This window comes from Pteronotus mesoamericanus, unplaced genomic scaffold (assembly GCF_021234165.1).
Source record: "Pteronotus mesoamericanus isolate MK-2021 breed Mesoamerican mustached bat unplaced genomic scaffold, CSHL_Meso_final contig_73, whole genome shotgun sequence".
NCBI lineage: Eukaryota > Metazoa > Chordata > Mammalia > Chiroptera > Mormoopidae > Pteronotus > Pteronotus mesoamericanus.
Window position 1 is genome coordinate 19709832 of NW_026555245.1, and position 25898 is coordinate 19735729.

The window sequence follows — 25898 nt, forward strand, 5'->3', positions numbered from 1 at the left end:
GTTTGGTGACAGCAATGAAAATAGGAACTCTAAAGGCTATTTTTCAATGGTTGCCAGAAGTTTTATGCTTCCAGTACTACATTGTCTTTTAAGATTTAAAAAAAAACAAAACAAAAAACATATACTCTCAAGGTCAGAATGTAATTATTTCATAATATAATATTTGACTGAGTCAGATGAAATGGATTTCAATATAGGGTCTGAATCAATTAAACTGATCTCAAGCAATTCATTTAATTTCAATGGCCTCAATTTCCCTCAACATAAAATTAGAGAAATGAAAAGTAACAATAATTTTTAAGGTGGGCTCATTGTGTCCAGATAATATTTTCAAGATAAGTTTCTGTGGAGGGGTGCCTGTGAAAGTTCTACTTCTACACCTAAAACATTGTGAATATGCGTGTATTTTTCTGTAAAGAGTGTCTGTCCAAAGCTTTTATTCATCTACTCTCAAAGGATAAGTTCATTCAAATCAACAACTTCAACGGAATAAACCCCTCATCACCACTCTCTGGTTCCACTCTCTCTCCTGCTGCAATGGAGACAGTTCAACAGGGAGGTACTTCGAATACAAAACACCAAACTTCATTCACTTTATTTCCCCAGCTGATGATACCATCATAGGAAATCCATGGTTTCTTCTATATTCCCAGCCCATGATTGTTGGGGAACGTCCTATCTGGTTTCAGGAACTGTAGCCCCACCAACAGGTGAGAGGGCCCCAAGGCTGGAAATACTCAAGGAGGCCTTGGGCAAACATGCCACTGAGGAGATGAAACCTGTCCCCTGGGCAGGAGCATAGCCCCTGTCTCCCTCGCATCACCCTGCTTGGCCCTGTGATGCTCGGTTATAGAGGATAGGTAAGTTCTCTCGCAAGGAGAGACGACCTAAGCCAGACATTGGCTGGTATGGGCAGCAGACAAGGACTTGGAGGACACAGAGAAAAGGCAAAAAGGCCCGCATCCCTTGGCTTGGCTTGGACATGGCTGGAGTCTCCTTTTTTTCTTGGTGGCTCTGCCCTGCCAACCCAGCTCAGGCTTGAAACAACATTAAGGGCAGGTACAGCCCTAAACTGGATCAGAAAGTTCCTGGAGACAATCAGGCCTAGCAGTAAGTTCCTCAAAGCATGCTTTGTTCTTCCCTCAAAAGCTATGATAACCAGCTCATACTGGGAAGGAGATTTACATTATTCATAGACCCTGACCTGAGGCAGATTTCTTGTGTTCCTCCAACTGTTATCTATGATCTCTATTTGGTTTCTGTAAACAAAGCCTTCTGACACTGATTGATGAGCTTTGCTCCATACCCCAGCACAAATGATTCTCAATAAAAGCCTTTGGACATGGGGTTCAGGTCTTCTCCACTAAATGGAAGAGCCATGTCCCCTCTCCTGGCAAACAGAAGTGTTTGCGATGACTTGGGTTTATTCCCCCAATCAGTGACAACCCTGGGACGGGCTCTGTGGGATTCAAAGTCCCACTCCCTCCTCAGCTGGCTCCGGACAGTGACCCTCAGATCCAGGAGCCCACACTCCGTGCAACGCATCGCTCCCTGTGACAGATGATACCATCTACTATCCATTCTCTTATCTAATTAAACACTTTCAGATTTTACCTCCTAAATATCACTTTTAAATATTTTAAGTACATTAAAATGTGACTATAAAAAAATTGAAAATACAAATAATCAAAAAAGAACAAAATATTAATATCTAAAAGCTAACATAGAGATAACCCAACATGCTACTGTATATAACTTTCAATTTTTTCACATGCAATATGAATATGCACATATGCATATATAAATATTTAAAGTAAGTGGATAATATGATACATTCTACTAGATATTCTGCTTAGCTTCACTTAACTATATGTAATAACTATCTCTCCATTTAGGCAAATATAGAGCTATATTTAATGTTCAATGATTGAATTTGCTTTACTGAATAAATATAGCACTATTTACATAACTAATTCTGTACAATTAGACATTTCTGTTCATTCCAATTTTTTACTACTAGGAATAATGCCAGAATTAGCAATCTTGTAACTAGCTCTTTGCTTTCTTTTGCACTTCTTTCTGTTTGTGTGACAGGATAATATAAGAATAATTATGATCTTTCAAAATTCACTGTGAAATAACTCCCAGAAATTTTATATCAATTTAAGAATCCAGAAGAGTACCCATGGAAGAACTCAGGTCTTAAGGAAAGGATAGGGGAGGCCAATTTTGGTTATTTCATTAATATCTAACTGTCGGGGACCACTTTGTGTGGTATCGGGAATTAGAGCCCTGTGCGAGCTAGCCCCCCTGCCTGTAAGCCTCAACTGTAAAGCCAGGAATGCTGGGAGGTGCATGGACCGATACTAACAGTGAGAGTCCCCCGGGAAATCTGGCCTAAAAAAATACAGTATAGTTACTGAAGCTTGCTCTGCTTTGCACTGCCCTGGTTAGGAAAAACCAGGTGTTTTACCTCACAACAAGGAGATAATTCCTGAGCCCCAAAAACTGTCTTAATGAGCACCTGGTCCCAACTCGTCTGACACACTTTGATTTCGGACAAACCTCTGTATGTCTTCAATTTATTGATTTAATTTATCTATTTATAGCTTTTTTGATGTAGATCGATAGGCTTTGCATGTATGCTGTATACCCTACGCATATTGTTCTCAATAAAAGTCACTTCAAGAGCAGGGCTCTGGACATTCTCCACTACAGGGAATCACCACCCTCCTCTCCTGACAGGCAAATTTTGTCTGATACAGTTTCTTTATCCGCGGCGACCAGGGAGACTGCAGGACAGAGCCTCCCTCATCTAACCATTTTTTTATTGTGGTAAAAAAAAAAAACCTCATAAAACATCATTTTAACATTTTTAAGTGTACAATATAGGAGTATTAAATATATGTCCTTATTGTGCAATACATCTCCAAAATTTTTTCACTTTGCAAATATGAAACTTTATATCCATTATAGGGGACATTGTTTTTGTTTGTTTGTGCATGGATAATTGAGAGGAGGAACTTACTGCTACCCTCGAAGAATCTAATTTCATTTCTTACTATAAATTCAAACTCACTATTTCCTTACAAATTAGCTTTTGCCAAAAAATATGATAATCTAAAGCCAAATTTAGAGAAATAAAGCCACAGGACATTATTTTGGCTTTTCAAACTACTTTACATTATACTTCATTTTGCTATTCTGACTACTGAAAATATACTGACAGTAGAGTACAATGTAAATACTCGCTGGTAAAAGGAATGTGGATATTTTAATTCTATAATGGAAAAACCTAAAGTTGAACATTAAAGATGTTCCTGACTTACAAATAAATTATATTCAAGATGATAGAATCAGTAGCTTTAAAATCAGAATTTTTTTTTAAAATACAGAAATACAAGTACATGTAATAGTTAGGCATGTAACAGTCAGGTCATTGGGTAAACCCATCAAAACTCATTTTTGTCCATTATGTAGATGAAAAACTATCCATTCACACACAAAAAAATTAGAAAATAATACCACTGTAATGCTAGCGATTAAAAAGAACCAAAACACCAATTATACTGCGACAGAAAAATTATCATGAATGCATGAGGAAAAGAAAATACAGTTAGAGAAGAATGAAGTGGTGAAAGATATGTGGATATCCAGAAAGAAACTTTTTAGTATGTTCAGGCTTCTAGAGTGTGATAATATTGATCCTTACATGTAATTCCACTGTTTTAAATTAAAATTTCCTCATTAAAACCACATCACCTTTATATGAGTCAGTCTTACTGAGTTTATCTTGTAGGGGCAGGGGCAACTTTCAAATGAATAGGCAATAAATGAAGAGGGTGATAAAGGTGGAACACTAGGCAGTAGACTGAGAAAACCAGAGGACTCTTGAGAAAATCAGGCAAGAGCGGGAACAGAAAAGGAAAAGAATGAAGGGAGTAAAAGGTGGAATATACTATACTAAGAAAGAGATTACTCATTAAAATGAAAAGTGAAGTGAGAAGTAAAATGTTGGAGGAAAGAAAGGGTACAACATTGTGTCATGGTCTTCTAAGGAAAGGCAAGAAGATTTGGAGGATAGATGTTTAATCATGTCATGTGGACCCAGAAAAATGTGGCAGTTGAGAACAGAGAAAGAGAAAATGGACCCTCAAAGTTGATGTGTGGAGAGTGAGTACTGGAGTAGACACATAATTGATCATTTATGTGAAAAGATGCTGCCAAGGTTGGTGTTTATAACCTGGAAAAATTCATTTCTGTAAATGTTTCATAGGGTTGCAGATATACAAATACACAAAAATAATGTTAACAGAAAATTCTAAATGTCAGCTATTATTGGGAATCATTAATTTATTTTCTGTGATTGAGAGCATTACTTTGGAAACTAGAAGTTGCCTCACTACTTCAACTATTTTTAAAGTACTTTTAAATGTTATCTTTCCTAAATGAAGACTTGAAATAAACATTACAGTATAAATTTTAAGGTAAGATAAACTTTTGATATTCTCACTAGAATTAGTTAATGTAAATTCTATTAAAATATATAAAGCTAATGGCTTTTTAAACCAAATAGACAAAACCAGTTTGGTCTTGTAAAGGTTATGCATTTGCATGCACGTAGGTATATAAAGAAATTGATAAATATATAGAAAGATAAATTTTTAAGAAACTTCATGTACATTATAAATTTGAGCTCAGTCCATTAAAGTCAGGAAGAACAACCAACTATATCCTAAAATGAATCAAGCCCAAATATTACTTTTTGATATATCTGAAATGATAAAACTAGGCCAGAACGTGCGTATTATAATCTCAGAAATTGAGTAATTAATAGTTTGTTTTTAAGCAATGTTATTTTAAATAGTTTCATTGAGATACAATTAACATATCACACAATGTCACTCATTTCATAGTTCAACAGCTTTTAGCATATGCACAGTTATGCATCCATTACCACAATCAATTTTAGAATGATTTCATTTCCTCCCAATGAAACCCCATATCATTTACCTGCCACATTCTGCTCTAGTCACCAGGATCTAGGCAACCACTAATCTACTTTGTATCTCTATGAACTTACCTATTTTGCACATTTCATATAGATGGAACCATACAATAATGTGGTCCTTTGTGTCTGGCTTCTTTCATTTAGCATGATGTTTTTAAGGTTCATCCATGCTGTAGCAGGTATCAGAACTTCACTTTATCTAATGGCCCAGTAATATTCCATATGTGAACATACCATATTTTTTTTACACATTGTTCAGTTAATGGACCTTTGGGTTGTTTCTACTGTTATATAGTTAATATAAATAATGATGTTATGAACATTTAGGTACAAGTTTTTATGGAGACATGTTTTATTATCTTTTGTTATAGGAATGAAACTGGTGAATCATATAGTAACTCTGTTTAGCTGTTTTCAAAAGTGGCTACAGTATTTTATCTTCCAATCAGTGGTGTATGAGGGTTCTAATTTCTCCACATCCTCACCAACACTTGTTATTAGCTGTCTTTTTGATTATACTCATTTTAGTTTATGTGAGGTAGTATCTCACAGTGGTTTTGATTTTCATTTCCCTGGTAAATAATTATGTTGAGTACCTTTTCACATGCTTATTGATCATTTGCATATCTTTTTTGGAGGAATGTCTATTCAAATATTTGGCCATTTTTAACTAGGTTGCCTTTTTATTATTGGGTTTAAATAGTTCTTTATTTGATTCTAGATACAATTTTTTTTATCAGATATATGATTTATAAAAATATTCTCAATTCTTTAAGTTGCCATTTCATTTTCTTGATGGTCTCATTTGAAGCACAAAAGTTTTTAACTTTTATGTTTAGTTTATGTATTTTTCTTTTATTATTATTTGTATTTTTAGTGAGCAATGGCACTGTTTATATATGCTAACAATTAGCTTTATTACATTAGTATATAAAATGAACTATTAGTTGGGATACTATAATAATATTCCTAAATTAGCTCTTTTTAAGTGTGCTTTAAAGTACAAGTAGTCTGATTGCAAGTTTAAAATATATTTTTTTCATTTTGATGATCAAAATAGGCAAACATATTGAACTTAGTTCTTTTCAAATGAACAAATACTCACCAGGCACCTATAGGAAACTCAAAAATAGAGTTGTTCTTAGTTTTTTCTAGATGAGGCATTATTAAGCATACTTCTTGTGTGTTACAATGCAAAGGGCTTTGTGTATTACTAAACATATAAACAGTAAGATAGGTGTTATAAAGTGGGAAAAGTAAAGGCCAGAACAGTTAACTCGCCCAAGATCCCACAGCTAGGAGATGAAAGAATTTAGCCCCCTGCTTATTTAACTTCAATGACTGTGATCGTCCTTAGTCCATTAACTATTCAGCAAACCCTGATAACATGTGTTTTCTTCTAGTAATATAAACCTTAGCAGATTTTAACCACAAAAAAGAGGAGCAGTGAAGTCATAGCTGAGTTAAACTCCTTTTTCAGGACGTTGTGAATAGAGACGTTCCCTGTGCACTGACGAAACTTTGCAAAGAAATATGATTCTAACTAAGAAGAAAAAATTAAGGGTCTTCCCTTCAAAGACATGTTTTGAAAGAAAAGAGAGTACCTGGACATTGGCAAAGTCAACACGGTTGAGGTCATTGAGCATCTGGTTAATCTGAGAAGTGTTCTGAAGCACTGCACGAGCTGCCTGGGCCAGGTGATTGAGCGACGTGTATCTTCGCAGAGTCTGGGCAAAGGCACTTACAGCAGCAACCTGTAAAGAAATCCAATTAAATTGGGATTTTTTTTCCTCCCCAGTAAAAGAAACCACTGCAAATGTTCAAATCTTTATTCCCTTGCCAAATTTTAAATGCTTCCCTCTGATACTTATTGCAAATTCATTTGGTGAGAGAGCTCACTTGTAAATTATGTCATTTAACTCTCTAAACGAAGTATTATTTTTCTTTTAAGTGGGTTGAGGTCAAGACTAAAACAAACTCCCACATTCTTCAACGTCTGAATGCAGCATTAATTAAACCAGTTTTACAAGTAACTACTCATCTACAGTAAGAAATTACTTTCTCAAGGGAAGCAGGAAAAATGTCGATTTTCCTTTTTTTTTCTACTCTCTGTAGGACAGTCAACTACAAACTTAGCAAATAATTTTTTTTCTTTTTACTTGGAAAATGAAACTATACAGTCCCACTTTTTTAAATGGATAAAAATATACACTTTTCAAAGCACTATCATTCAGATTCACCCAGTACCTTTATTTTATAGAAACCTGGGTAACTTTGAGGTGAACAAAGTGTTGATAGCCTTTTTAGCAATATATGTATAGCTAATAAGCATATCAGATACAAACAACAAGAAGAACTCTTTTTCAGAATGTTAATTTCTACAAAAGGGCTAGTCAGGAAATCTTCATTTGCTTTTCAAAAACTACTTTCCATCCTTCTCTATTCTTCTCTGCACCAGGAAGATGGCCTGAATGTACAATGCTACAGTGAACACCTTCCTTATGTACTCTAACTTCCAGTTGGCTTCCAATGACAGGCACTGGCAAAAGACTGAAAGATGGGAATAAAGACTGGTCAAGTATTTATTCCCCTACAACGTCTGTTTTCTCCTTGTTTGGGCAGTCTCCTTTCTGTTTCTAAGACCACAGCCCTGCAGCAAGAAAAGGATCTCTTAATGTCATGACTTTTACCTCCTTCCCCTTCAGACCTAGGATTTCTCACTATTGCTAGTCCTGAGGTATTTTACCATCCCTTTTCTTAACTCTGTTTACGCCTTTGGAAATAAAACCTTCTTAAACACTCTTCAATTATTTTCGCCTTTGGATATACCATCTGTTTCCTGCTGCAACCCTGGATGAACAAGTTTACAGTGAAAGATATAAAAAATAATGCTGAAAAAAAGTCTAGGTAAATATCTAAATCTCATGATCTTTTGGAAACCTGTACATGCACCGAAGATCTAATGAGCATTTATATATCTGTAGGCACCTATGGCATGGTATTAAATCATTCTTGGTAGAGAAGAAGCAGTTGACTGAATAATCAGATAGTTGAGTGGTAGAACGTGTTCGCCGGTCAAAGGATGCTCTACTTAGATAGTGAAATGTTTTAAGACTCTGTGGATCTTGGGGGAACTTCATATACCCTCAAAATAGAGTCTTACACTTTTTTCCCATTTATGTGGTTTATATTAATCAAGTACATACTATGTACTAGGCACTATGTTAAGTGCCTCATATACATTACTTGTTTAATTTTCATAACCATCCTACTAGACGCATAGTATGACTTAAAGAGGTTAAGTAGCTTCCTCAAGGTTACACAGAGACTATATTACAGTAATGGGATATGAACCTGGGTATTATGAGAACAATGGCAGGTCATAATCTCATTATTCTGTTTCCTCTGTCAGGGTAGACTATCTTCATTAATTGAGTATTCAGCTGAACAAATGCTGCATGTCAGTAAGAGAGGACTAGCAGAAGGTACCGTCCACCAAGGTTAATCAAATCAAATCTGGAGATCAATGAGATGGCCAATATTGTAGCTGGATTACTACTACATCCACTTTGATTACAAGGGAAGGGAGTTGCTTTCAACTGTTTGATGTACTGATATGAATATGACTGAATTTGCCAAGTTGGAAGGCATTCCCCTGGCTATCACAATCAAATAGCACCTCCTTTATTTGCCCGCCTCCATGTGGCACTGTAGAATAGCACTGCCATGAGGAACTTTTTATAATGACAGAAATGTAATACACGGTGTTGCCAAATGTTGTACCCACTATCCACATGGTGCTGTGGAGCACTTGAAATGTAGTTAGCATGACTGAGGAACTAAATCTTAAATCAATTTAAATTTAAAATTCAAATTTAAATAACTTCATGTGTCTATTCCTACTGTATTGACAGCACAGTTCTAAAGCAAAAATATAAAATATAAGCTGGAATATCAATGAAATGTTTTCTCTGTATGTTTAGAAATAGTGCTACCACAAAACTTTAGTCAAAGCAGAAAGAACTGAGAACTACTTGTGTTCCCAAACAGACTCATCAGCTACAATCTATCAGCTCTATCCCCAAATTCAAAGATAATGTATATTGTTGGAGTCCAAGGGTAGATAGAGTCATTGACAAAAATCTATAAATGTAACTTTTGGTATAAAAGTTTAGGCTAAATTAGTTCAATCCTGTCATGGGGCATGTTTACAGATAAACCTAAAGTGGCATGATTAGTAGGGGATGAAACGGAGACTAGAATTCATATCTCTAGCTAAACAGTCTACCTTCCTCATATTAATTGATTAATTATGAGATAATAGTTCAATTTAAGGAATGATTACTTGAGCCCCAGCTGGTGTGGCTCAGTGGATTAAGTGCTGGCCTATGACTAAAAGGTCGCTGGTTCGATTCCCAGTCAGGGCACGTGCCTGGGTTGCGGGCCAGGCCCCACCCTGTTGGGGACATGCAAGAGGCAATTGACTGACCTATCTTTCGCACATTGATGTTTCCCTCTCTCTCTCTCTCTCCCCCTCCCTTTCCAGCTCTCTGAAAACATATAAATAAAATCTTTTTTAAAAAGAAATGATTACTTGATTCACAAAAGCAATCTTCAGTATTAAAAAAGAAAAAATGAAAAAAGAAACATCCTGAAAGTGAAAGAATATTAATTTACATGAACTTCACAGCACAATGACCAGAGTAAAGGACTATAAAAATTTAAAATTCATTACAAAGGAAGTATTGCAACACTCTATTCTTTTTAATATCTGAAATTAAGCAATCTGAAACATATACTTTAGAAAAAGGTGTGTAAATACACCACATTTAAAATGCCTTTCTAGTCTTTTCGAAAGGTGTATTATCAAACATCTCTTGTGTAAGTTCTTTATTACATGGTTATAAAATATAAATATGAAATCAGTTTTAAAAATTGTATATATTATATTATCAACATTTTAAATAATGCCATTTCATAGGACACATAAAATTCATAGTCCAGAATAATTTCCTAAACACAAAAGAAAAAGCAAATATATAAAAGTGTACCTTGGTTTGTATCATTCTCTGTGGAATATTGTTCATGGCATTGGAAAGCCAACCTTCAAGGCTTTTTGCAAAATTTCGAATGGCTTGGGTCAAGGCACCTAAATGTTAAAGAATAAAAGTAGAACGAAAAAGATACCAAAGAACATTAATCTTTATGCTAGAATAAGGAAAAACATGCATATATGGCACCTGAAATAGCACAGAATTTACATTGTCCTCACTGATGAGACTTTATTTAACATAATTCCTAATCTTGAAAGCATTCAAGAATTACATTTTGGGATTTTTTTCCTTTTAAAGCTATTTTGCTCCCAGATACTTATTATACTTGGTTGGGAGATGAAAATATTCAAACACTTTTGCTTATAGCAACATATACCAGTTGTGAATATACTTATGGAATTTTCTATCTTAGACAAAATACTTTTCATTTATAGCTCTGTGCTCACAGGCTATTTTCCTTGAAAGTTCTTCATCTTGATTTTTCAAGTTCTTAACCTATTTCCTTTTTTTTTTAGTTAAAAAGAGGATAATGCAAACCTTCCTCTCTGTCTCTAAGTTTCTATTTACATCAGAACATATCAGTTAGAGCAGTTATGTCTCACTCTTACTGAAAAGTAAGGTAACGATTAAAATTGCCTAACTTGAAATTTTGGATAACTATTTTCCATTTCACTTGGCAGGCAGAGATAAAAGATCAGTGTGATAAAACTGCTGTCACAGAGACCAATATTCTTAAGATATTCCTAAAATAGTACATTCCATATTCTTTACGTATCTGTTAAAAAACCTGAAATAGGGATAGGTTCCATGGGAGTAGCTTTCTATGGTGGTCATAAAATGATTAGAAGCACCTTCAGTTATCAGGGATGACTGACTATTTTATAAGAAGGGGACTGTTTACTGAGATTGCTGTAAAGTAGAAGACAGAATTCTCCTGTTCAACAAGTAATTTGGTCAACAGTATTTTACTTCGTCTGTGCCCAAAGTGTAGGGAGCAGTTTTAGATACTTAATAAATATTTAAGGCATTCACAAAATAAATCTTCATGGGTTCCCTATAATAAGGGTAGGTATTACAATTCATACTCTACTACAAAAAACACAGGAGTTACATTTTTGTCCAAGGCTCCCAAGAATATTAATGATGGGATTAAATTTCTTGGTTTTCCTTTCTGTGCTCAAATAAATTTGACATGCTTCTCTATTACTTTTGTTAAAGCAGAATTAGACAATTTAGTTTACTTGGGTTACTTGCAAATGATAAAAATATTACTAATCCAATAATACAAACAACTAGTTTTTAAGCAATGACTTATTTAACTGGTCAAATGACAATAGAGAAATTGAAATGGCTAAATTTTGATTAGGAAAAACACTTGAGAAGTGCAGACTATTAACCATGAGAATCATCTATTAGAAACACTGAGTTGGAAATTTCTTGAGAACTAATCTTTTGAAATTTCCAAAGCTTCCTACTTTAGCCAAAAAAGAAAAAAAAAAAGAAAAAATATTTTTCTGCTGCATTATGTACTAGAATCATGGAGGGCAGGCATGAATGGAAATGAAAAAGAGTGAAAAAAAATTAACGACGCTTCTTGAAACTCAGAAAAATTTTTTGCAAGATTCAATTTGACTATCTGTATTTTTCATTTTCTATAATTAACACATAATAATTAACCTAAAAAACCAAGAACTAGGAAAAGTTACCTAAAAAAATTAATGAGTCTTGTGTTATCTAGACAAATTTGATGCTAGAGAGATCATAAAATAAAGATATGTTTTATATATCTAATGATTTTAAAATTTTACTTTTTTGTACTAAATGAAATTTTGGGCCACCTTTAAACCCTTAACTATACCTCATAATTGTACATTTAAGTGTTACCAGTTGAGTTCTTATACAATTCTTTGCACTTAACTTTTTTTTCATTTTCAGATAAATGTATTTTAGAATATAGTAGCTTCAAGCTGACTTTAAATTAGTGTGAGATGCAGACATTTTTTTGGCTAAAAAAAGGAATCCCATCTGGACAGTAAATGATAAAGTGAAGAACTAGTAGCCACAAAATAACAATTTTTAAAATAAATTTATTTTTGCTCTCTCTATGGGTTCACGTCAGATCAAATTGTGCACATTAACTTTGAAAACTTTTCTCATGAATGGATGTTTGAAATTTAAAATCTACTGCAAAGCTAACTTGTTTCAACCTGCTCATGATTAATATTAAAATGTATACAATACAAAGTTTGTTATCTAAACTGTATTTTATGCTTCATTTTCTTAAGTCTTTTTGTAGAGCGGGCATTAAATCTCCAAATTTACTTGGTGTATTAATGAGTCTTGTAATTTCAGAGAAACTATAAAACTACACTTATTTAAAAATTCCTGAAGTTGAGTTGTCTGCTGAATGTTGAGACAAAGTATTTGACCAAATAAACTGATTCTTCAATCACAATTTACAAAAAATCAAATGTCAAATGCACTGTACTTAAATTGTGGGGCTTAGAGTTAATTAATTGATACATGATTTAAGTTAGAAAACTTGAATTTAGAAGTTACAGTCTTTTGAAGCTAACATGGAAGCTTAAGATCTTAGAGTTATTTAATGAATATTGATGTTGTTGAATTGTCTCAGTACAGAAAGTGCTCACTGCCATCTCTTCTTATATCTCGGGAGAGAAATTGGTGGGAAGATGTCATAGGCTAATGAGCTCCCCTATGCAGCTTCTCTCAAACATCTCTAGAGATGATAACTCAGAGCACAGGGAGCACGATGAAAACAGGAAAAACCAGATTCTGAAACATAAGTCAGTAGAGGATTTATTTACACATTGAAGTTCTCATGACAACATCGCTTTTAATCAATCCTTGGGAACATGGTGTAGATATAGTAGAAAACATTAGCAATTGATAAAAATGTGAGACAATGGCAGCTGAACTTTTTAAAACAAATTTCTATACAAGTTTATGTGTGTTCATTGATATTATATGTAAATGCGTGTTTAAGCATATATTTTAAAGAGGTGAGGAACATTAAGAAATAACACATCTTCCACTGTTATCTATCATATTTAGAAAAAAAGCATAAACATAAAAGTGTGAGTTTCTTCACTATTTGTTATACTAAATCCCTATTTAAATATTGTCTGATCACCTGTGAATGGCGTACTTGAAGTACATGGTCACCGATTTCACAAGCTAAAGGACTGCTTTTACCTTATTGATATCACTTTAGAGAGGAAATTCTGTCCCCAGTTTTTAAAAGTGAAGGTCACTAGTATGTGCTCATAAAGATGTAAGCATGAAATCATTCCAAATGCTCTAACACAAGCATCCATAGTAGCATTAATATTGACACTTGCAGAAAATAGTTGTGTTTGCTTTGTGTAAAAAGCAACCATAACTTAAAAAAGAAATAAGTTATCTCTGTAATTCCTATTTGCCTTGTGGTGGAAATGCAATGCTTGTGTAGTTACCTAGATTGTCTCTCTCAAAATGCCAGTTAACCCTTACTGTTAATAAACGGAAACTGCATTTGTAATTCTTAACATGTTGTAGGTGACAAAGTATGTGCTTTTACAATATAAAAGAATTCAACTTCAGTAGAAACTAAGATAAATTCATTTCAAATAAAAAGCAACCATGAAAGTGGCTGGCCTAGCAACTACAGATTTCAAAAAAAAATTGCCTTTACAAAGGAAACTACATCGTTGTATAGAATAATTTTTACATGATTGACTGACTGGCCTGGGAGGGCTCCTGCTGTCACATCCATAGGTTAGCTTTTATTTCAAAAAGAAAACTACTAAAGATGGAAAAACAGATCATTTGTTCCCCTTTTACTACAGTTCTGTTCTAGGCTGCTTTCAGGCAATACTCTGTGTTGCATTATTTCCTACGTGGCAAACCTAAATGAGATTAGAATCACTCTAGATTGCAACGTCACTTCCCCAAACTTCCTAGGTGGAATGTATGAGAACAAAAGCATCCGTACTTGTCTGCATTTAACTTACTAGGAATAGGTCTAAGGACGTCGGGGATGAGAATCTCCACCAAAGCCTGGTACATCCCATGGTCACAGTTACACATCCATTTCAGGATAGACTCATGTTTGCACAGAGTTATCAGCTTTGCTTTCGGAAGTCGACTTTCTATTTCACTCAGATTGCTGGTGTGAATAAATGTAGCAAATGAATAGATGGCAAATGAGGATAAAAAAGAAAATGGACTTTAAAAATAGTTTTAGTTTATCAAATATCACTGAGGTTAGAACTATACCACCATTGCACTGGTGCCATACGGCTGGATATACATAACACTCCCCCAGAGCTGCCTATGCACGTTAATACTCTCTGACAGTATGAAAGGCAGATAGGATGCTAATTCCATGAGGATGAAATAGCTCTACCGCGGTCCCCCAATTCAATAAAATGGGAGCTATAATATACACACTGAAACCTCAAGAGAGCAGTTTGTGGTTTATTTCAATCTATTCATTTAATGTTATCAGGTAGGGTTCACAACTGGTATACATATCTCTAATTTATTAGCTGTGACATCTACTCAGCCATGAAAATGAACTGAAAAAGCATATTGATTCTGACCTTGATTCAGTAATGGTAGTGCCGTCTGCTGGAGTAGAGGGAGAATAGCGCCAGAACGTTTGCCACAATTTCTCTATCAGGCTAAACTGAAGATTCACAACAACGTCCAATATTGCCTAAAAGACAAAACAGTTATACCAGTATAACAATATTGGTATTTCTTATGTGGAGGTGTGAGGAGTGCATAATGTAATGGGACTTGGTAAAGATACCTTTGGGTTCATAAGTTAATGCAGTAAAATTGGACTAAATTGGGCCAACAGAAGCAGGAAAACAAGAGAGATTAGCTAGGAGAGAAAGGTAAAAACAACTCTTGAAAGATTAGGTAGGATGACTCGTATCCCTCCCATAATGGCCTCATATAACTCACCCTCACTTTCACCTCTTTCCCCACCTACTATCAAGCTTGCTTCCTTTCCTCTCCATTCTTTTCTCTTACTTTTCTTCCATGCTTTTATCCACTGCTTTCCTCTGCCTCCAGGATTGCTGCCACTCTTCCTATTCTCAGACCCCAGGGCACAGAACATAGATTCAATTCACATCAGTCCTCATTGGGCCAGGTGTGTCCACTGGACATCGAAGGGGCCAGAAGTGAAGGGTGTGGAGGTGCCTGTGTGTGGCAGACAGAGCTAGGACTAAATTAGCTCTGTCTAAGGCTGCTGACCACGGGTTCCAGAGAGGCTGGATCAGAAACTAGAGTCAGGCACCTGTCTGGGCAGAAAAAGAGCACAGCAAGTACCTTTCTTTGGTCACAGAATGCCTCCCACTCAGTCCTATCTCTGCACATCCTCTTTAGAGAGCAGTTTTAAGAATATCCCCCCTTCTAATTTTGGGTCTGGGATGTTCACTTTCTCCTCTTAGAACCATTATCCAGCTGCATCAAGGACTTATTTTTGAGGATGCTAAAATTTGCCACTTTCATTAACTTTTGATGATCATATATAGTTTTGCTCTGCCCTTGCAATTAGTTTGTAAATTTGCCTTTAGATAAAAGCAGTCATAAAACCAAAGAATAACTTGTTCGTGCAAGGAACATGTGATTCTGTGATTATTTCGAGCATAAAAGGCAGAAGTGGTCAGTATAATATATTTGATATCCTCTGCACTTAGCACAGGGACAGACAAAGCAGCCCTGTCAAAACCTACAAAATTCACAGAAGCTAAGAGACAACAGAGGCAATCGAGAGAGTCAATATTAGGATTTTAGGGAAAATATAACATCATAATTCCGGAGTCTGTGCTGCCAAAGTAGACTGGCCTTATGCATTGTGCAGAGAATACTGAGAACATACACAAAAAAGTCTGAGAAAAATTCAAATAGTAGGCAAAATCTCTTTGAGACATATTCTGGGAACTAGTAGGAAAAGTTGCAAGTAGATAGTAATGAAAATGAAGGGAAGGGGGCAAATTAATTAACATACTCTTCAATCTTTCATGTCAGCAACGATAAAAATGCAAGGGCAGAGCATATAGATGTCGTTCCTCCCAGGCAAATACTAAAACCTTCTCAAGAGGCAAATCATTATAGCTGCTTTCTCAAGTGTGGCTTAGGCACATTCCAAGAGACATCCACTATGAAGTAACTATTAATATTTTATATAATACCTTACATATTTCTATCTATGAGACTGCTGTAAGAATACTATGTCTATGTTACTTGTTTCTAACTTAAAACTAGTGATAGTTACAAAATATCTTTGATAAAAAAATTGTGAAAATTTCAAACAACAGGCAAAACAGATATATTAATCTTTCTTTAAAATATAAACCGTAGGAGTCCTAGCTGGGCAGCTCAGTTGGTTAGAGTGTTGCCCTGATACGCCAAGGTTGCGGGTTTGACCTCCAGTCAGGGCACGTACAAGAATCAACCAGTGAATGCATAAATAAAAATAACAAATGTTTTTTTTTCTCTCTCTCTCTTTCTCTCTCCACCCCCCCAACCACCCTCAGTAAAACCAATAAATAAAGATTTTAAAAAGCCCATGAACCATTGGAAACATGATATCAAATAAAGTAATTCAGTGCATCTTAAATTTAGTAACTCTTCAAATTAAATAAGCTCTAATTCTGTCAAAAAGGACATTCTTCACAACAGTCTCTTGAGGCAGTTTTACACACGAATAAAACATTTATCATTTGTCCATTCACCCACTTTCAAGGATGTTCATATTTAAAATATAAACATATATTTCAATAATCCATAGTCTATGGCCTTAGAGCAAATGACTATTTACAGGACTGGATTTGAGACTCATACCTGTACTTTAAAAGTTTCGAAGTTTCACAGAAAAAAAATTCTTGGTTTTCATATTTGCTTCTATGCCCCATAAGGGATGGCATGGAACCTGGTTAATTCTGAAATAAATGGGGCTCATTCTATTGACTGTCATTTTGCACAAAGATTAATTGTCTTACATGCCTATCTCTCTCCATATAGAGCAATCCTGAAAATGGGAATGTTAATGAAAATTTGTAATCCAAATTTTCTTGGAGGAGTTTTTCACTTACAATAATCTTACCATACATTCTTTAGTAATGTAATAATCATGCTCCAACTTATACTTTGAGTAAGTGTAAGAAACTTAAAAATATCCAAATTATATTTGTGTAGACTGGTTTGCTTAAAGCAAGTTTCAGGGAACACAGAGAAATAAGAAATTGCTTAGATAACCTTTCTATAAATCTTCACTGAATACCTATATACATGATATTTATCCAGAAAGAAATAAATTTTTTCTAGATGTATTTAAGTATAATCCAGAAATTTACTAATATTTGGAAAAGTACAGTTGTCAAAGAGGAATGGATATTAAGTATCTGATCACTCGAAATGTTGGAAACAGAGGGGCAGGATATGTTGAACACTCCAGCACATGGTTTGTTAATAAAGAGAGAGCTTGCCCTTGGTTGTTAATAATCTAGCACCCTTGACAAGCACTCAGACTTATTCAAGCAGTTCTTATTTCTGGAGTGGGGAGAAGTCTGTGAATGCTGTGAGCTAAGATTTCTCATTGTACACTGCATTGTCAGCAGTCAGGAGGGCTGACCCATGAAATCCAAAGGATTATCTTTTACTTCTAAGTAGATCACACATAGCCCTGAAATAAAGCTACTAAAATTCTAAACAGACTCCTTTTTCAAAAGGAAAGGCACTTATGAAAACTCTTACTGCAATCCATCATCCCCTCAGTACCAAGTGAGCTACAGGTGTCTTAACATGCTGGCTTGGAGGGAGTTCACCTCCTGGAGACCATGTAGCCAATTCTGATGTGGGATACTCAGAAAGTGGGTAGGAGGTAGGGATGGAAAATACCAAGAGAAACCTTAATTAGCACAAAAATAAACAAAATTGAAGCCTCATTGGTCCCTGAAAGGAACACCTGAAGTACTTATTAAACATTTCTATAAAATATTTTTGATAGGAATACACACTGATGGTGTAAAATTCAAAAGGTACAAAGGGTGGGTTAAGAAATTAGGGCTCTTTCCTGACTTTCTTTCAGTCAGCAGTTTCCTTTACAAAGGCAGCCACCATTAACATTTTCATGTTTTTTTCTTCCAGAGAGATGTATATACATACTATTTTTCATCCAAATGACAGTATGCGATACACACACACTGTTCTGCATCTTACTTTTTTCCTTTAAAAATAAATTCTAAGTTAGTTCCAATATTAGTACATTTAGAGTTGCCTGTTCTTTCGATGGTTGCATAATATTTCACTTTTTAGACTGTACCATATTTTATTTATTCAGTTCCCTATTAGATACTGAAGTTACAACCAATCTTTTGCATTAAAAACAATAATGCAGTAAGTTCCCTTGTACACTTACCTCTTTACCCATGTGTAAATATTTTTCTAGGAAAAAACCTAGAACTGGAATTTCTGCATCAGGGGATTCATATAGGGTAGGCTAAGAAAATGGATGGTAAAATTTATTCTCCTTTCCCTGTATTCCTTACTTTTCTACTCTGAGACAAGAAGGAAAATTAACTTATTAGTGCTCAAAGAAATATCAACTACCTTCATAAGTCCCCTAGGAATAAATATATTTTGTTTTAGCAAGTTGTCTAGCAAAACTTAGCATGTAGTTGTACTATGTTTGAAAAGACTTACCTCACAGTGCTCTCGATAAAGACTCTGCAGTGACTTGATGTCCTCAAAGGTAGTACCATCTGGCAGAGAAGAGATTTCAACTTCTCCAAACTCTGGAAGTGCTCGAGATGCATCTGTTACCATGACAACACAACAGAAAAAAGCTTTGTGGTGGTGCCAATTACAGATTAATGAAGGAAAATTTAAGAAGACTAAAAATAAAAAACAATGAAAGGTTATAGATCCAAAGAGTAAGGATTTTGGATATTAGTATTTCCAAGTAAAACTTGGCAACATCATCAGCACAAAAGAATAGAGGGGACATAAAAATTTTGGAGAAACTACATTTTCACTATGACTGTATTAGGAATAACATACCACAGTCAGCCTTAATATAGGGCCCCTAAGGGGGAATAAATGGTGATGGAAGGAGACTTGATTTTGGGTGATGAACACACGGTGCAACATACAGATGACATTATAGAGTTGTACCCCTGGAATCTATATAATTTTATTAATCAATGTCACCCCAATACAGTCCATGAAATAAATAAATATAAAAGGAAAAGAAAAATATATCTCAAGCTGCCAGTATCAATTTTGGTTACTTTTACTATTATGCTATTTCACTATGTAAAAAAATAAATCTATTTTTAAACTCTTTATGCTCATACCTCTCACATAATTATAAACACAAAGCTACAAAATAAATACAAAGAAAACTACAAAACCAACATTAAACTTAACAACATTAATTTGATACGATGGATGATGCTGTTGCCCTATATGTAAATTACCTCTTGCAACATGAATATGGTACTGACTGCTGGGGCACAGGATCTTCTGCGTTTGACAGGCCTATACCACACTTTATGGTGGCTGGTCCTCCCATTACTCTTCTATATTCAGAGAAGCTGTGAAACTTTCCTCCACACAGAGCACTGGGACATCATTTACCCTTCTCTTGGCATATAGGCGTGATTTACAATAGTGTTCTTCTCTCATTAGATATGGACAATTAATGCACCACACTTTGGTGCCTGCCTTAACATAAAGTCAAATACAAATGTAGAAACTAAAGTTGCAAGACAATATTCCTTCTAGTCTTCTAGATAATCCAGAATACGCTTTTTTAAAAGATTATAACTGAAATAAAACCATGTAATGAAAAATATTCATCTTGAGAACCCCAAAATCCACAAGAATATACCTGAGGACTTTAGTTTGGGAAATGCTGCCATAATATTTTCAGCTTCTCTGACTGAAGAGTCCATTTTACTTGTCTTTCTCACACATAGACACACATACACATACACATACATACACACTCTCTCTGTGACAGCTTCTACTTGTTTGATGTGTTGTACAGAAACTATGCATGTTCACCTCCAGAAGGATTGTCAATTAAATTAAAGTGCCATTTTTGCATGTTTGGCTATGACAGGAATATGCAAAATGTTCAAGCTCCACTTCCTAACTCTAAATAATAAGAAACATGTGTATCATCTATAAAATTTTTTAAAAAGTAGAAAGTACTGTGATCAACTTAAAAGAATAAATTACTTTTTAAAAGTTTAAAATAATTTTTTCTAAATTTTCTGAGGTTGTGTGCACCTGTAACTTCATATATAGAAAATAATCATTTTTGGCACTTAAGTTACTACTGATTGTAAATACAATATAATTTTGATCACAAAAGCCCAATTAATACAAATTCTGGAAAACAATTTCACAGCATGAGCCTTTAATTTATATACATTTAAAAGTCCTACATAGCTCAAGAGTTAAAAATAAGCTACAGTGAACATGAGAAAATATAAATGAACTAGAAATATCTTAGGATGTGCATAGTTTCAGCACAAAAATGTCTATGTAATTAACAGCTATAACAGAAACTGCACTTGGAGAAAACACTGTTTAGTTCTTTTGTTTTCAAAATCCTAAAAGCAACTAATAGGCATTACACCTTAACGTACCTAAAAACTGTTGATGATGTTGACTTTGGGCAATTACAGTTTGCTCAACAGATGTCCCTGTCTGTTGACCACTTCCTGTGAAACCATCTGCAACCCCATCCACTTTCTGCATAGGCTTGTACCTAAAAATATTAGATGGGAAAAAACACAAAAAAACCCAAATTATTCCTTGCTTTTTTTGTACTACACAAAACTCCCTAGGCATTCAATTTTATTTTATCTCCTTTAATGTCCCATGTTAGTTGTGAGATTCTTTTCCTTGACAGTATCACAAAGCTAAAATGAAGAAATTTTCTCAATTATGAAAAGTGGGATAGGACAGAAAGAGGATCCATTTTTGAAAATTCAGAAATCTACTTAAGAATGAAAGAATCAGGAGGTACTTATTTAGACACCAGTGGCAAAGATGTTCATGATTATGGTTTTAATACATGGTTTTAAACATAACATGGTTTTAATACATGGTTTTAAACATAACATAGTTTTAAACATGGTTTGAACCTAACTTTTAATGGTAAATGGATCAAGGGAAAAAACACTTTAAATATATTGGAATTTTAATCTGAATTACAATCTAGGAGCCAGGGCCTGAGAAATGTTGATGAATGGATTTCAATTACTTAATATCTCTAAAATATGAATGAGCTTATAAACTCTACCATATTGTTTTCATATCTCCTAAAACCTCCCATGCATTTCAACACATTCATCTCCCTTGACTCCTCTCCACATCTGCAAACAGACAGACCTTAAGGATCAGCTTGCAGCAAAATACATGCAAGAATTAATCTTTAAATCAAGTTTACCAAATTAAAAAAAAAAAATCAAAGTCACCTATAGTTACGTATTTATCTTTAGGTCCTCGTCATCCCTACTCATGAACTTTCCATACTGCTAAGAAATAGAAAATATATTTAGCAGCATGGACAATAAGTAAGGAAAGCCTGCTTAGGAGAGAAATATACAAAAACAAACAAATAAACAAAAACCTGGGCAACCCTCCTAGGATAAACAAAGTAAGAAATAAGCAGTAACTATTTTTTTTCCCTAAGATTTTTATTTTTTAAGGTTTATTTTCGTCATTTGGTAAATTTTAAAAAACTAAGAAAAAATTAAAATCTACAATAAATTTATGCCCTAGAGATACTATCATTCACCTTCCATTCTTTCTTACCCAGTTTCTAACTATATTTATAAACAAAACCACCCTAATATTCTCACCATCCAGACACCTGACTTTTACATTAATATCATAAGGCAACTGGATGGTTAATATAAATTATTGTGAATAACAATGTCCCTAATACATGAACAGAATATTCTTAAAAATGCCTGCATTCCAGTAACAGGTGTAGAATGAATGAACCTGGTGTAACATTGCAAAAATTAATGCTCCTGTTGCCTTAAAGAATGATTCAATCTTGAATGTTATTAATTACAACTTAGGGAAATGAAACTTCAAAGAAAAATTGCAAAGTCACTCATAACGACATTTACATTTATTTCTTTTTTGACAGTATCTCACTAAATACTATGAAAAGCAAAAATAAAGTCAGGAAATGAACAGGGTAGAAAAAGGGTACAGCATATATCGTCCTTGTTATCAGTTTAGTGATGACCCCACATCACCAAAATGGTGGTTGCTATTTTCTAAGGACATACAAGAACTCAAACGTATTTTTTTCCTAAGTGGAAAAAACATCTGAAAAGTACTTTTCAACTGGGTCATACCAAGGGATGGCAGAAGGGTGAGTGTTGTGATGTTCTAGAAGCACTGTTTATGAGAACTTGAATTTTTATCACTTTTTTCCCTAAAAAATTATCTTACCAAGGCAAAAAATCTTGTGAGGCAAGTACTTTGAGTTCTTGTGTCGGGGAATCACTGACCATTCTGTCATAGGAAATCTGAATAATTTTATTCTTAGTAAATATATGTAGGAAAGTTTCTTCTCCTCATCCAAGGTTTCAGTTGATTTAAGCCTCCCTTTTTCAGATATGAAAGTTTATATCACTAATAAAATAAAATTGTTTAACCATGCTCCTTCACTTAAGTTAATGAAGTATGGCATTCATAGAGTTAATAAACAAAAGTAGTAAAAGGAATTTGAATTATGTACCCTGGAGAAGGGAAAATGGAAGTATTTCCTATAGAATTCAATTATATTAATTTTTAATATAGGATTAGAAAGTAATTATGAGATTTTTGCCAAGCTATGCTTTATCAAATTTCCTTTGTCCTTCACAGCATCTAGTACACTATGGGTACTTAATGGACACAACAAATATCAAGGACAAGTGGAATTTCACCTAAAAGGAAATGACTTTTTTTCCTCAGACTATATGTTTTCTGAGGGTGGATGCTATGTTACAACCTACTGCACACAGTCACAGCGCTTAGCAAGCCTGTAGGCTGTAAGCAAAATTATCTGCTTCCTTAGAAAGGTTTAGACAGTGGACATTCTTAAGGGAAAGAAATACTGTATTTTCAACAAGCACTCAAAATCATAATACATTATAATTAATGTATGATTTAATAATAATGATATTGAGTGAGGAGCACTGATTATAGAGACACTATATTACACAGGAGATGGAAAATGCATCAGTATTAGTTTGTAGGGGAAAAAAGAAAATTAGTTTGTAAACTCTGTAAAAAAGGGGCAGGTCAGCACTTTAACCCAAGCATTATCTAAAAGAGGTAAAGAAAATAGAACTGAGAAGTGAGTGTTTTATTCTATGCATAAAATTAAGGGTAGAAAGGTAAATAGTGGATTAAATGGATTAGGCAAAGATGAACTCTGTGTATCCATTCTTGGTTGCCATGTCAACAGGACTTTTATAGGCCAGAACCTCAAGTTGTATCTCCTTAGAGAAAGGTGTGGGGACAACTTTGGGAGGGGTTTGTGCTGTAAAGAATTACATCATGAAGGGCAGGAATATGGCTCATATACGAGAACAGTATTAATGAAAGCTAAATAGGAGAGAGCTTCCAGGTGGTGCTGACTTTTGCTTTTCCTGCTATGTTTTAAATACTAAATCGTGTGGTAGCACAATGTATTGTCTGGCACTGCATTGGTACTTAGAAGGAATCCTCAAAAATCACAAATATTGGACTGAGGAAAACTAGATGTTCATTTTCCTATTGCTCTAAGAAAAACATCCTATCTCTGCCATCACCTCAGAAGGTTAGGTCTTCCCAGAGAAGGATGGCGTTTTATCAGAAAGTCAAGAATAGGAATATTACAAATAGGCTAAACAAATATTTGTGGTAACTGATTCTGCTTGGAAGAAAGTTATAAATATTACACTGTATTAGGTTTGAAAACTGATTGTATGTCAGTATCTGTGTAGCTTTTGAAAAATTTCAAATGCTAGACTCACCCTAGATCTACTTAACAAAATCTTTGAGAATAGGGCTTAGAAATTGATTATTTTAACAAGTTCTAAGATGTTTCTTAAGGAGCCTGCACAACACTTGTCCATAGAATCCTCTTGGCCTGATATAAATTCCTTCAGACCACTGCTGTAGAAGTACATCCCTAACATTAGAGACAAGTAATTTTTAATAAAATTTCATCAATTTTTTTTTCAATTACTTACATTTGGAAAGTAAGTCAATGTCTCTGAATGTATGTTAGATGAACGAATGAATGCTCAGAGTAACATACTCATTTTATCATACTATTAATTGATCTTAACATATATCGAACCAATGTAAAAAGCATTTACTGAGCACTTACTATACACAAAGCAGTTAGGGACATGGATTTGAAAAGGCTGTGTATGAATAAAATTTTTCCATCACGTTTTTATATTCTATTGACTTACATGATAACCCTACATTCTCTTTAGTTGAATTTCAACTGACATCTTAGAATTTTCAGATTTCCTGCATTTCTACCTTCTTCATAAAATAATTACTATTTAAATACTTAATTGTAAAAACCAGGGGTACTTTCAACTGAAAAAATTCTTTGTTGAATCCTTTAAAAAAGGGAACTCTTTAAACAACTCAACATGCTCTCCTTTCTCCCATTTATTTTAAAAGTATGTTATTTTCAGTTAGGCTTTCTTACAGTAGGCCCTTAGTGCTCCTGAGTGGTGTATGCTCTGAGAAAGTCCTGTGCTGCATCTCAGGAAGAAATAGCTCTTGGTTTCAAAATTAGTAAGAGGCAAATGATAATTTTAACAGCTTGCAACTCCATGGGCAATCAGAACTAAAGTTGTTAATCATTAAGAAATCAAAGAAACTCTAATGCTTTAATAGCTGTGTGTATGCATGAAACCCATCACTAACGTAGAAAACTTGGAAAATTATTAGGAATCTTCCCCCAAGGGGTTAGTCATAGCTGTTATTTAGAACTGGAACAGCTGTAACTCTACTGTAAAACAGTCTCTAATTCTGTCAATCCCACATGTAAGGACCCTGAAGGAGTCGGATGGAAGGCAAAGAACGGTATATATTTGCCATCACATTCAACTAATAGTAACAGGTGGAAGGATTTTCAACAGACTAAAAGAAACATTTGGAAAAGTTCCTTGGCAGTGAGTAAAAATTGTACATGCAAAATCTGAATTGTACAGTCAAACAGAGTCATTATTATATGCATAACTCTGAAAAGTACACAGACATTTAGTGTGCATGAACAAATCTATATGTTAAGTTCATAATCAGGGCAAGAGGCTAAAATTTTCTTGGAATCTTGAGATTCTCTTTGGAAAAATTGTCCCAGAAAATCTTTCTATGACTTGAGGTCTGAAATGAACCAAATGATATAAACATGAACAGATCAGAGAAAACAGTGACTATTAATAGCATTTTTTCAGCATAGTAACTGACTTGTTGACATCACATTGAATATCTGTATCTAAATGACTTCTAACATCAATGCTGCTGGTTAATGATAGTTATTCCATCTCCTCTAAGAGCTTATTGGTAGCTCTTAGAGTGCTTGTCTCTTCATTAGTTCTACATCTATAATTGGGCAAGGACAGGAGGAGAAAATTCAAATGGGGTGGTTATAGTATTTGCGCCTATAGTAGAAAATTTAGGAGAGGTAGGGAAAAGATAAGGTTGAAGCTATTGGCTAAATAAAAGCCGTGGATCATTCATTCATTTAACGCTGGCAACGTGGTCAGTGTTTTTCTAGGTGCTGA

General features: G+C 34.5%; 1 protein-coding gene across 1 annotated transcript in view; it reads right to left on the reverse strand.

The window, feature by feature from the left end:
• Nucleotides 1-25898, reverse strand: part of RFX3 (regulatory factor X3) — a 212454-nt gene that overhangs the window by 28805 nt on the left and 157751 nt on the right. Inside the window, exons 8-13 of the mRNA XM_054583074.1 lie at nt 20742-20863; nt 18787-18899; nt 14670-14785; nt 14079-14233; nt 10063-10160; nt 6616-6765 (exon numbers count right to left, since the gene is read on the reverse strand). Coding sequence (XP_054439049.1) covers nt 6616-6765; nt 10063-10160; nt 14079-14233; nt 14670-14785; nt 18787-18899; nt 20742-20863 — 754 coding nt within the window. The remainder of the gene's footprint in view (nt 1-6615; nt 6766-10062; nt 10161-14078; nt 14234-14669; nt 14786-18786; nt 18900-20741; nt 20864-25898) is intronic.